This window comes from Peromyscus leucopus, chromosome 10 (genome assembly GCF_004664715.2).
Source record: "Peromyscus leucopus breed LL Stock chromosome 10, UCI_PerLeu_2.1, whole genome shotgun sequence".
NCBI classification, from domain to species: Eukaryota; Metazoa; Chordata; class Mammalia; order Rodentia; family Cricetidae; genus Peromyscus; species Peromyscus leucopus.
The window spans coordinates 61,292,609-61,306,518 of record NC_051071.1 but is presented as its reverse complement, the minus strand read 5'-3'; the positions used below and the strand labels follow the sequence as shown (position 1 = coordinate 61,306,518).

The window sequence follows — 13,910 nt, the reverse complement described above, 5'->3', positions numbered from 1 at the left end:
GCTGAATTTCTAACTGGGGAGGATGATGGCACCACACAGCAGCTTAGGGACAGAGCCCCAAGAGCAGGTCGGAAGGCGCGTTGAACTCAAATCCAGAGAGAGGTTAGAGATGACAGTGCCTGAGCTGGAGCTTGAGAGCAAATGAGGAAAAGGGGAAACACATTGTGTATAAAGAGGTGAGCACGTGCAGACACAGGGGCCAATGAAATGGTTCAGAAGGTTAAACCACAGTGTGTGAGGGAATGAATTTAGCTGTAGATCCATTGAATTCAATTTGCTGGTTACATGTCCAGGAGAAGTCCCATAGGCTGTTGGCTGGGTTTGCAGCAGGGTGGGGAGGGGGTGGGGAGTTAGAGTAGAGCTGATGCATTTGTCAATACAGAGCTGATACCTCTGTCAATTTTAATAGTTAGCAGTCAGTGGTAGAGTACTGAATTAAAAGACGCCACACGGTGACTTGAGCAGGATTCTTTATGTCACTTTTGTGCTGTAGTCTAGAAAGAGTCGGGTGGCCCATTATAGATGCCACCCAACTAGTGGGATCCATGGATGAACAAATGACATTGAAATCAACCTGGAAACTTGTTAGAGAGACAGCCTCACCAGGCTTCGTCTCAGGCCTGATGAATTTAGCAGGAGTCCCAGGTTGTTTATATACATGTTGCATTTGAGGAACTCTGACCCAGGAAGTCCATTTTCTTTTTACCTTATTGCTTGGCCCTCTTCTCCAAGAACATGGCAACAGCTGGCTTACCATTTAAGTTATGAGGAAGGGAAAAAGAATAGAAAAGATGAATTTTCTTTAGAATGTTACTCAAATTATTAAATATAATATTGACTGTGTTGGTTGTTAAAACAGAACATTTAAAAATTTCCATGTGTTACTTTAAAATTATAAGTCCAACCACCTATTGTGGTGGCACATGCTTTTAATCCCAGCACTTGGCAAGCAGAGGCAGGCGGATCTCTTTGAATTCTACAGAGCGAGATCCAGGAAAGACGCAAAGCTACACAGAGAAACCCTGTCTCAAAAAACAAAACGAAACAAAAATAAATAAAAATAAAATAAAACCACTGCCCTTTATTTGGATGGACTTTTTTTTTCTCCTATGCCTGATTTTAGAAGCTTTGGTTCCCTAACAGTTATAGACCTTACAGATGTTCATACATTTTATTGTGCAATTTTGAAAAACAAAATTCACATTTTAATGTCACCACTGACTGATCAGAAAAATCTGTAAGAATAGAGAATCCGGCAATAGCAGGTGGATGGTTTCCAAAACTGGAAGTTTCCCTCGAAGCTAAGCTATCAGTTGTTTTCTTTTGTTGTTGGTTTCCTTTCATTCAAGGTCTTGCTAGCACCCGCACTGGTCTTGACTTGCTGTGTGTTGTCGGCCAGGTTTAGGTTTGCATCACTCCTGCCTCGGCTTCATAGAAGCTGTCATTATAGGCATCTGCCACCGTACTCAGCACTTCACTTGATCACAGTTGTTTGCCAAGTGCCCCAGTCTGTGTGTGTGTGTGTGTGTGTGTGTGTGTGTGTGTTTTATTCAAAGTTTACAAAGCAAAATACTAACCATAGACATTATTTTTTTTTCATTCTCTTTTTCTTTTTTTGGGGGGCATTCAGTTCTTTATAAGACCATCAGGTGTTTTAGACAGACACAGTAACACAGCTTCACAGAGTTAAACAAATGCAGCATAAACAAAAAAAGTAACACACCTTAAAATAATATTCTACAACAGAGAAAGAACAAAAGAAAAAAAAATCCTGCATTGTTACAGGGTTTTACACAATGTTGAATGCTTTCTATATTCTTGGAGGAGGTCTGGCTGGGTGGCATGGATTCTCCCATGAAGTCTTGTTACTGCGTTGTAATTTGGCTTTTTTTTTTTTTTTTAATGCCGAATGCCTTTTATTGAAGGAGGTCTTAGTAAGTGCCATCTCTGTCATTATTCCAAGAACAACGGTATTGCACAAGACCAGCGATTAGTTCAGTTCCCACTTCATCCTTTGCAAAATGCTTTGCCTAGAGAAAAGTCATTGTACAGAAGGGCTGGCTTATGCATTGTTTTTATTTTGTCATATACACTGTTAAAAATATGGTTGAAGTCTCTTCCTTCTCCTCCACTCCCCCACTTCCTGCTTGAGTCTCTCAAGGACTGAGATTACAGGTGTTTATTACCCACTCCAAGTTCATCAGTTTTAACTCACCATACATTTATGTTGTTAGTGCCATTGTGTACTCAAATAAGGCAAGGAATGCCTTGGTATTATTCTAAAAGTATGTTTGAACTCCTGGTCCTCTTGAAAGAGACTCTGGGACCTCAGGAGTCTCTGGACCCCACTTAGAAAGCCTGTATAATCATGTACCTGATGAGTGTTGGCTTCTCAGACGTTGTGATTCAGGGCTGACTAGTAACAGACAATTTACATGAGTTTGAATTCTGGTCACTCTATGCCTTTCCTTTCTATCATTTCCCTGAAGATTCTCACTGTTCCCTAAAGGGCAGAGATGAATTGAATACCACTGAGGTATCTATTCATGCTGTCCATCTAATCATTTGACAATTGTTTTATTGATTCCTATGTTTTAGTTCATTTTGTGCTAATACAATGGAATAATTAGCCTTGGGTAAGATAATGCATAGAATTTGGTACAGGTTCAAAGTTATGGAGCCTGCAAAGTCTGGTACCAGGTATTAGCATCTGTGAAGGGCTTTTTTGCTGCATCATGCTGTGATGGACATTGCAAGAGCCAGGTGTGAGCCTTTTATAATGGCATTAGTCTCACTCCTGAGGGGGCTAGTTTTACAACACAACCTTTTAAAGACCTCGCCCCTAGTACTAATATACTGGCAATTAAGTTCTGACATGAGTTTTAGAGAAGACAAACATTTAAACTATCACACCCTATCACAAGCAAGTTTCTCAGTGAGAGCTATATGCTCTAATATGGAGCTTCTCATTTTCTACCTCACAGAACTCTTACATTAATTTCTTATTGCTGCTGTAGCAAAGGACGTCAAACTTCAAAACACACATTTATTAATTTGTAATTCTGGAGATCTTCTTGAATTAGCATGAAATGTTATCAAGATGTATTCCTCTCCAGAGGTTGTTTCCTTTTCCTTCCCAGTTCCCAATGGGCCTCTGTATTCTTGGCTTATGGATTCTCTCCTCAATCTTCAGGGACAATATTATTGCATCTGTGAATCATCTCATCTCTGGCCATAGCTGGGAAAAGCCCCCACCTTTAAGAAGTTCTGTGATTAGGTTGGACCTACTCAAATAATGTAGGATCATTGCCACATCTCAAGATCTGTAGTGTTAGAGCTTGACCTTATAATGCCCACACAGGCTCTTGTTTTTCATGATGAGGCCTCAGCTTGTGGTGCTGTTTGAAAATCGTGGAACCTTTAGGACACAGAGCCTGGTTGGAAGAAGACACTAGGGGTGGGTCTCTGAAGGTTCTAACTACCATGGGTTCCAACCTGCCCTCGCAGCTTCCTGTCTGCTTAGCGTGACTAGCCTATAACACAAGCTCCTCCTGTAGGCTTGCTGCTATGATGAACCTGACCGCGTAGTTCTAGTCAGGCGTTTTACCTGGTTTTCAGAAGTGTGGAGGAGTTTGTAGATATAGGCTAGAGAAACTCCAAGATGCTTTTCTATTTTCTTTTGTTGAGATTTGTGTGTGTGTGTGTGTGTGTGTGTGTGTGTGTGTGTGTGTGTGTGAGAGAGAGAGAGAGAGAGAGAGAGAGAGAGAGAGAGAAGTGTGTACTCTCAACTACTGAGCCGTTTCTTCGGCCTCAATACTTGAATTATTACACACACACACATACTGAGTGAGTGAGTGAGAGAGAGAGAGAGAGAGAGAGAGAGAGAGAGAGAGAGAGAGTGTTGTATTATGTATGACTGTGTTCTCATGTGTCAGAACCTGAGGAAGCCCTAAGATGATACTGCATTCCTTAGAACAGTAGTTACAGGTGGTTGTGAGCCATCTGATTTGGGTGCTGGGAACCAATTTCAGGTTCTCTGGAAAAGCAGCAAGTGCTCTTAAACCAGAGTCATCTCTCCAGTCCCTGGAAGCTTTTCTTAATGGGGTGTTCTGATGGGCGCCCAGAAGACCAGACTACCAATAGAAATGCAGAAGGTAAAGATTGCTCATGAAGTTTCAGATGGGAATGTGGACCCTATTTGGATTTAGGCCTTCTGGCAAATAATCTGGCTATATTTTGCCATGTCCTGAAAATTTGACAATGAACACATTGAAGAAATAATGGATTGATTTATTTGGGAGATAAAGATTTCAAAGCATAATATTCATGCTGTGGCATGGTTATTGTTTGCTACTTTTTGCCTGGTTTATAGTGAGAGTCCGAACCAAAAACAGAACAGAACGATTTTAAAAGCATGGCACCTGGCAAGCAAAAGAACATAAGTACAATTACAGTTGTGGGCACAGGTAATGCAGCTATAACTGTGAGGCTTTGCTGCATTAGAGAGAAGGGCATATTTTGCACTGGGGAAACACGGAATGTTTCTTAAGGGCAAGACCTCACATATTGAAAGCCCCAGGCTGCTGAGTGCTTGTGCATCTGGACCTTGGAAAATGTTTCTTTGGGAAGCTCGTTTCTCTTTTGAACCAGGCATAATAGTTTATGGTTTGACTGGAATGTCCCCAACAGACTCCTGCTTCAGATCTGGATCTTCAGCTCATGGCACGATTTGAAGGCAGTGCAGCTAGTGTTAGCAGAAGTCGTCACTAGGAACAGGTTATACCCGCCCCTCGTCCAGCTCGAGTTCCTCCTTTCTGTCTGCCACGATGTGAACAGCCTTTGCCTCAGGCCGCCGCCAGGGACTGAGCTGCTCCTGCTCTCACGCTTTCCCACACACCAAACATGGAAGCCTCCCTGCAACTGTCAGCTGTAATAACTGTCCTCTTTTGTGCCGTCTCTGGACGGCCTTTTGATCAGTGATGAAAGTGACTACCATACAGTCTTCGTCACGTCTGCAGAGTCTGCCCCCATGTGGTAACGTAGTCACTGACTCCAGGAAGGGGGGTGTTGTTCTGCCTAGCCTACGTTCTTGGTAGATGTACATGAAATATTTATTGAAGGAAGGATCCTACCCTATAATTCATTTCTCAGAGCTTTGTTCCTCCCTCACATTGGATACGGGCTCTTTAAAACCCAGTTGGCATGTGCCTCTCTCAGGGTTTGGGTGTTCCCAAAGCAAATGTAGATGCCTCTATTGAGAACTTTCTTATGACGTGGCTGTTTACTCCTCCTTCCACTCATCTCGGAGTCCCTTGTAGCCTGTGTCTCACTTGGTTCTTTGTTGTATAAAATTACTTTTACAATTAATTAAACGATGTACTTACTTGGTGTTTGTATCTATGTGCACAATGTGTTGATATTTGGGCATATCAATGAATTATTTTACATTTTTACATTTTGCCTGAAGTGTACAAAAGGAAATTCAGATTCCTTCAAAACTGTCCAAAATAACAGATTGGTTTTAATTCTGGCTGGTACTGTTTGGAGACAGAAGGTATTTGGGTCCTTTTCAAAGACGCCCATTGTAATATCTCACCAGCCTGTACACTGACTGAGGCTTGCTAAGAGGAGTTCTCTGCTAATGGTTCAGAGTTCCACTGAGAGTCTGCAGGTTCTGCTCTCTGATGAGCAGGTGTGGGGCCAGCCTGGACCAGCCTGCTGCCATATGGAATATGGTCCTCATGCCAGAACAGAGACCAGCTCTTGACTTCACAGTCAGCTTTTCTAAGGGCATGCCTTTTAAAGAAGGCCTTTGTATGGAGTTGCTGGGGACTGATTCAAGAAAAACAAGAGCCCAGACTGCAGAAATAACAAGGTGCTTTGTCACCCTAGCCACAGCTCAGGTCCTCTGCCTCCTACTAATAGGTCTGCTCATGTCAAGGTGAATGGGAAACTTAATCCCGGTTGCTTTACAAAGAAGCCATTTTTTAAAGCCCTCCACCTCGGCTATGGTTTGCCATGCTCGTCGCGTTCAATAGCAGCATTTTGTAACATTTGATTTTCTTTGGCCTTTCACTGGCTGTTGAAGTGAAGTCCCATGATAGACTCTTGACACTCCATGTTTGTCGACTGTCCCTCTCGCCTCTGAGACTGCCAGTGTCCTTTTCTGGAACATGTGCCATTCCCATACCAGCTTTCTTTTTTTTATTATAGTTTATTTTAGTTCACAGAATGCATAGTCCAAGAGTACCATAGTGACACGAACATTATAGGGTATTGGATTTAAGGTTCACATGCCTAGTACTATAAATCTGGCAAAAAAACCCAAAAAAACAAAAAACAAAAAACTCTTGGACAGGAAGCTTATAGACCACACTAGTTAAACTACTACTCTTATTTAGCTAAATGGGCAATATCAAACTTAATTTCTATCTCCTCGACCATAGATCAGTGCAGCTCTCAGAGAAATTTCTTTGTGTAGTGGGCAGTGGTTAGCACAGAAACTCACCATGGTCAAAGGGCAGAGAATAAATGCCTTTGGAGTGTTCAGATATACATGGGATATCTATTTCACATTATCTCTCCTCAAGGTGTAGGGACCATGGTGGAAGAGTGGGCTGGAGGTGGAAGAGCCAGAGGTCAGGGTGGACTAGGGTGAGAAACTGTCTTTCTCACACCAGCTTTCTTAACTAGTCCTGAGTAGAAAAGGAGAGCATCGGGCACTGGGTGGTGGTAACGGAATATGATGCCACATACCAGGCACTGCTGTGGGACTCGCTGTTGTTAAGTTCACAGACCAGCCTGGTGAAGTATGGCCATTATTGTATCTTCCTAAATGATATCAAATGTGTTCTGCAAAGTTAGCGCCCTCAGAGAACAGTTATGTTTGAGTCTCTATAAAGACTGCCCTATTGTGGAGGTTACTTCATTTTTGAAGCAGAGTGGTTGAAGCAATTTGTGCCAGTGTTATGTAAATGCATGTCTGTGTAATGGGGCCACCTAAAAGTCAGGCATTTTTATTTCCTAAATGGGGAAGTTGAGATGTGGAATACTAGACGTTTTCCCTAAGGTCATACAGCCTATGGCACAGATCCTTTCAAATGCTACATTATTCACACATTCCTGTTACTCCTGTTGAAGTTATTTCTTTTGCTTTAAGAAGGCTTCAATCTGGGGAATCGCTGATCTTTCTTCCTATGAGGAGAAGCAGGCATCAAAAGCTGCCCAACAAGCTAGCAAAGATGGCCAGTGGTTAAGAGTGCTGGCTGTTTTTCTGGAGGACTCAAGTTCTGTTGCTAGCACCTAGGTCAGGTGGCTCTAACTTCAGGGAATCCACCTCCCTCTTTAAACAGGTTCTAGGGATTGAACTTGGGCTCTTGTATTGACGGAGCTGTCCTCTAGCCCTAGCTCAGCCACAGTTATGGCAACATGAACAGATGGATGTCTTTGTGTACTTTAGGTTATATTAAAATGCTACTTTATGTTGTTTTTAAAATTATCCCGACGGTGGTCATCTGGGAAGTCTTGCAATTGGCTCGTGGGTCCTTTTGACACATTCCTAATCTCTTTGTGTGTGTGGGAGTGGGGGGCTCTAAGATCTTCCAGGCTCATCCTGTGTTTTCCTCCCATAGCCTTGGTGTTGATCACCTCTTTGGAGATTCCTGGTTTCTTTTACCAAAGCAAACCAGCAGAGACTAGATCTGGGTGTGTCCATTGCCACTAAGGTGCCGTGCTTCTTGGGTCACCCCACGGAACAGAGCTGAACTACATCAGCCCACCTACTTCACACACACTCTCATGTTATTTCTGAAGTTCTCTGTCTATCTGTGGTAAAGCTACTTTTTTTCTTTTTTTGGGGGGGGCAGTCTGTATTTTACTGAGTAGGTAACACTAAGAATATGACTTAGTGCCTTCTGCTGTCTGTAGTGAAGTAAATGGAGAGCCTGGAATAATGTGCCTTCCTGCTCTGCCATCCTCTAGGCCAGTGGTTCTCAACCTTCCTAGTACTATGACCTTTTAACACAGTTCCTCATGTTGTGCTGACCCCAATCATAATTTTTTTCTTGCTACTTCATAAATGTACTTTTGTTACTGTGATGAATCATAATGTAAATATTTTTAGAGATAGAGGTTTGCCAAGGGTGTCATGACCCACAAGTTGAGAATCACTGCTCTAATCAGATCATATCGTTTAGACACGGAGAGATCCTGTTAAGGAACTACATAATAGAACAATCAGAATTGGAATTAGGTTTTCAAAATGGGGCATTTTTATTTTCCCATAATTCTCACATCTTTGTAACTGCCCACTGCTTTTAGCTTTGTATCAAACCAACTAACTATTGCCTTCTTGGGATGCTTGAAGCATATTTTGAATGTCATTTTGCTGGTGTGAACAATGGAACTCATGCTTGTGTCTCTACTGAGGGGTTTTTCTCTCTAGCGTATATCATAGACCAGAGAGTTGAAAATGCAGGCCTGAGGGGCAGATGCTAGCAAGTACATCTTTACAAAGGAGTCCCCTGCCCTGACTCACCCTTCAGACCCATGGTTTCCAAGGCTTTCTTCTCTGAGGGTGCAGGGCTTCTACAGGGTAGACACATTGTATTCCACCTGACTGTTAGGAGATGGGAAGGGAGGCAGGGCAGGAATCTGCTTCTTACCATCCACGAAGAAGCTGGCCATGGAGCGAGAAACAAGGAGGCAAGCTGCAGCCTCTGGGACTCTCTCTGGACAGGCCAACCACATGGCTCCTTTCCTTAAGTGACGGGGCACCTGGCAGCAGGGCACCCCGGGGGGCTCCACCCTGAGCTGTACACCACCCCTAGGGGTCCTGCAGACCTTTCTGCCCCTGATACTGTGAAGGGTGAATATACTTGTACTTGTTGCCATGTGCTAGTGAAATCTCTGTCCTTTCCATTTTTATCTTATCCAATCCAAAGACTTAGCACTTTATTTTTGCATAATATGCCATAAACATATAATTATATTAGAAATAAATGGTAAAAGCTGTTTCTGTATGTACAAAATAAAATTCCGAATCTTACCTTGACATGATCTGTCTGAATTTGAGCAGAAGTAGCCAGAAGAGCTCTTTTGGGGTGGCCCTCTCCTTGCAATTCCTTCAACCGTTTGCATCTATCTGCTTATTTCTTTAATGAGCAGGGTTTCTCTGCAGGGTTCCTCCGTTCCCATGTCCTCTTGCTGTGGCGTCTACCATGTGAAGAGTGATGAGACCCTGAAGTCATCCAGTCTCTCCACCCCCCTTCCCTGCTCCCTTTCCTCTGTAGCACTCACCATCGTATTCTGCATCACAGCATTTCCTTTCTCAGTTTTTCAATCGGGTTTCCCCTTTGACATAAACTGCAAGCATAGAGACTGTGTCTGCTCTGTTTCTCAGGACTAGACTAATGCAACACAGTAGGTGTTCAGGGTACTTACAAATGAATGATGGAGGTTTCAAGCTCTGATAACTTGACCTTTAAAGTGAATACCCAAAACTTCAAGATCCCTGCTGAAGATATGTGTAGTTCCGTGACACAGTAACTCCGGCAATGCGATACTCTTACCACATGTAAAGACTCCTGAAAGTATCTTCTTAGTGTCATTTAAGAAGTTGGTACAAGAACTAAAACCATTTTTTTTATTTGAGGTGGTAGATTGGAGAGATAGCTCAATGGTTAGAGCACTGCCACTCTTCCAGAGGACCTCAGTTTGAATCCCAGCACCCACATGGAAGCTCACAGCTATCTTTCACTCCAGTCCCTGGGGATCAGATGCCCTCTTCTGGCCTCTGTGGGCACAGCATGCACATAGTGCACACACATGTAGTAAAACACCATACACATAAAAATAAGTGAAGAAAATTTAAAAATATATATTCAGAAGTTATGGTGAGGGCTGGAGAGATGGCTCAGCAGTTAAGAGCATTGGCTGTTCTTCCAGAGGTCCTGAGTTCAATTCCCAGCAGCCACATTGTGGCTCACCACCATCTGTAATGAGATCTGGCACCCTCTTCTGGCCTGCGGTATATATGCAGACAGAACACTGTATACATAATAAATAAACAAACAAACAAAAGAAGTTATGGTAAATTACCTTCAAATTCACCAAAAGAAATCTTGAACCCATCCTCAATTGCCCAGTTTGAGCCATTATTCTATTTGTCAGATTTAGCAGGAAATGGCCTCTGGTTGGTATAAATATTCTTACCAATGTTTGCCAACACAGAAGATATCAGAAAGGATGTCCTGTAAGACAGTGATTCCTTTAAAGGAGTATCAGCACTCCTTTGAATGTGTAAATTCTGTTAAGGAGCCTTAGTACTCATTGAATAGATAGAATCTGCTAAAGGAGCATCATCATTCCTTTGAATAGATAATCTGCCAGGTTTGTTTTTCAAATTGTATTGCTTTACATTTTCATCTAGATTTCAAGTTTTCAAAGTGCTGACATTTTTTCACAGACCTGGGGCTCAAACCTTGGGCCTGTGTGTGCTACGTAAGCATTCTGCCACTGAGTTCCACGCCCTGCCTGTTGAACCACTTACATTTTATTTCTAAGAAATCACCATCTTATTTGCTCAAGGCACACTAAGATCATTATCAAAGGGCCTGTGACTTCATTTGCCATTTTATCAAATAGGTTTTTCAGAATAAAAGTTTTAATGCCAGATTTCTTGCAGTGGTCTAGCCAGGGTTAATAAACACAGGCATGAAAGACAGTGAGGCCAACAAGTACCATACAGATTTTGCAGGCCATCTTTGAACCGGTTGGAACCAAGTTCTGTCTTCGTGGAGGGCTGACATATCTTCCTGTCCTTGCTGTTGTTCCAGAGCCTTGGGGATTCAACCAGGACTGGGGTGCTCAATCAGCTGCTCCCTATGATCAAGTCCCCGAGCCAGAGAAGCAGCGATGACTACAGCCCCGAGGAACTGCTAATCCTCCTCATCTACATTTACTCTGTCACCGGAGAGCTCACGATGGACAAAGACCTGAGCGAAGCCGAGGAAAGGGTGAAGAAGGCCTTGGCCCATGTCCTCTCCGAGGAGTCGGAGCTGTCGCCTTTGCTACAGAAAATCACAGGTGAGTGGGGAACACATATCCTGTGACTACAGAAGGCAGGCTTCTGAGCAAGGACTTCAGGAGGAGGGGACCACTGTCTCCAGCCACCTGCAGGGTCAAGCTGTCTTTCCCGTAGTTTCCTTTTCTGGTAGTGGTAGTGGAATGGTCTGCTAAGTGCTTATCAGAATTCATGTTTGTTAGTGTCAAAGCCTTGGTCAAACAGCAAAATATTCAGAGAAAAATTGTTTTGTAAGGTGTTACATTGTCTTGGGATTAGAAATCACCATTTTTCAGGATTTTAATATTATTTTGAGACTGCTATACTTCATTTGAATTTTAATTAATTAGTACTATCCCAAATGACACCCTAGCCTCCCAGTAAAGTAGGCTGTGCAAGTTTGGGGAGAATCTACAATTATCAGAGATTATAATGGTCCACCTCCAGTAAGAGCTGCGCTATCAATCATGAAAGCAACCCCATGTAGTGTATTGACTCTTTCAATAGTTTATATTGGTGTAAAGCTAATTTCAGTGATATAAGTCATGCCTAGAAGTTATTGAAGTCTATACATAAAGCATGAAAACTTTTAAAGCAGTCCAAGTTTCTTTTCATTAATTTGCACATGTGTGTGTGTGTGTGTGTGTGTGTGTGTGTGTGTGTGTTTATGCGTATGAAGACATCCCTGCTCAGAAAAGCTCAAGTAAGGCCGATTATGCATCCTCTAGACTCCTGTGGGCCTCACTGGGGGAAGTATGGAGACACCTCTGATCCAGGCCATGGTGCTGGAGATCTTAGTGTCCCGTGCATGTGTGTTTTATTTTGTGCTCACTTCTGACCTTTCCTGTGGCCGGTTATGGAGAGCAAATCCCTGATGAGATGGAAACTTCGTTCAGTTTCCACAGACGGGAAGCATTTCCTTGCCTCAAATGGAACCTGTTTGCCAGTTTATAATCTACTCAAGTAGAACTTGTGGAATTTGTAATCTGCCATTACGTGTGTTTGTTTGGCTGGAAATAAATATTGACTTAGAATGGTTTTAATATGGTTTATACAATGCTTAGAACAGAGCTTTGATTTAAAGTAAATTTGGATGCTAGGGGAATTTCATTGGAAATGATGTTGAAATGAGCAATTCCCGAGACAGACAACAAGGCTAGTGTGCGTGTTCTAATTACAGTTGTTTGGGTAGGCTTTATAACGTTTGTATGTTGACAGTTTATTGTTGGAACTAAAGTAATGAATGCTCTAGGAATAGTCTCTCAATATTCACTCAAGGTATTCATTGACCCCGCCATTCATTTTTTATTAGTTTCTTTATACTTGCTCAGGATATTGCATTTTCTTGCTTTGAAAACACTTCTGTGAATTCATGTTTGTATAGGAAAAAATTGTTAGCTCATGATTTAAAAAATTAAAAAATAATAAGTTGTGGAATTTTTAGTTTTGCTTAAACCTTTCTTTTACAATATTAAGCATACATTTTTACCAATATTAACTTGGAATATTTATTGTAAGTGGCACAGAAGGTATTACTTTTGCATATGTAAACTGGTCACTGGAAAACATACACATGAATGCACACACACACATTCTCTCTCTCTCTCTCTCTCTCTCTCTCTCTCTCTCTCTCTCTCTCTCTCTCTCTCTCTCTCACCCCCCCTCTCTCTCAGCTTCTGAATACACCCAAAGGACTATAGTTCTCAAGATAAATTTGTAGTTTATTAGTATGGACATATCTTTATTAATGACATTGAAAATATTCGAAAAGAAGGATTTATATTTTTAGATGCTGCTAAGGAAAATGTAACATTTGTATATCAGCTTGAAAACTTAATCACATAATATTAGAGTAATTGTGATTGAGTCCTGTTAGGAATGAATACTTCAACCTGTATCCAAAAAATGCATTATCTTCCAAATATACATAGTATGCTGTACCAAGGTTAGTGGCTTTCACAGGGAGCCAGTTGTCAGTACTGGGCTTAGAGCACTCCAAGGCATAGGCTTGCTTTTCTTGACACTGAGTAGCAGACTTTATTTAATTCCTGATGGATATTTTGTAGTTAATGAAAATAATTTTGAAAATAAGTAATCAATGAAAGAATTCTGCATCAACTATTTTACCGTCTTACCTGTTTATAGTACAACAAAATGGTCTGTTTTCTCTGTTAAAAGCGTCACCAAGCTGCTTTTTCTCAGTTGTGAATTAGTAGAGCTAGCATTTGACTCCAGGTTTTGTGAATATGAAACCCATGTCTTTAGACATGGGGTATGAAACCTGCTTCCAGCCCGTGTAACTGCTACATCCATTGCATGCTGTAGCTCAGGCTTGCTCGCCACACTGTTTCATGCCGTGTATGCCCAGCCATTCCATTAGCATCTGGAGAGAAAACCAGTCTTGTGGTTAATAGTTAGATATTGCCTTTGCTTTTCATCCGTCACTATTACATAGTTGGACATTTCTGCCATACCCCCTATTTTTATGCATGTATCCTCTTTTCTCTGCACTGTAATAAATTACAATATTACTTATAGCCATAGAAGTCTATTGGTTGGCTGGCTTTTAGAAGCAAGTGTAACAAGCTGTAATTCTGCTTATTTCAATAATATCTCTTGACAGTAATTGCTCATGTTTAAAATTCATATTTTCTTTTATCTATTCATTATGTAATTTATTTTTGACAGTTTCTTTTGTGTCTCTGTATTCTTCCTTTGTATGGGAAGGATGCTAAGAAACTGTGATTGGTAAAACAAAACAAAAGCTGGACATGTTGGTCAATGGCAGGGTGCTATTTTCTTTTTAATCTGCACTCTTTTAAAGAAGTACTTCCCAGGAACATCTCTA

General features: G+C 41.7%; 1 protein-coding gene across 1 annotated transcript in view; it reads left to right on the top strand.

The window, feature by feature from the left end:
- Positions 1–13,910, top strand: part of Scfd2 (sec1 family domain containing 2) — a 319,505-nt gene that overhangs the window by 100,646 nt on the left and 204,949 nt on the right. The window contains exon 5 of the mRNA XM_028859298.2: positions 10,836–11,085. Coding sequence (XP_028715131.1) covers positions 10,836–11,085 — 250 coding nt within the window. The remainder of the gene's footprint in view (positions 1–10,835; positions 11,086–13,910) is intronic.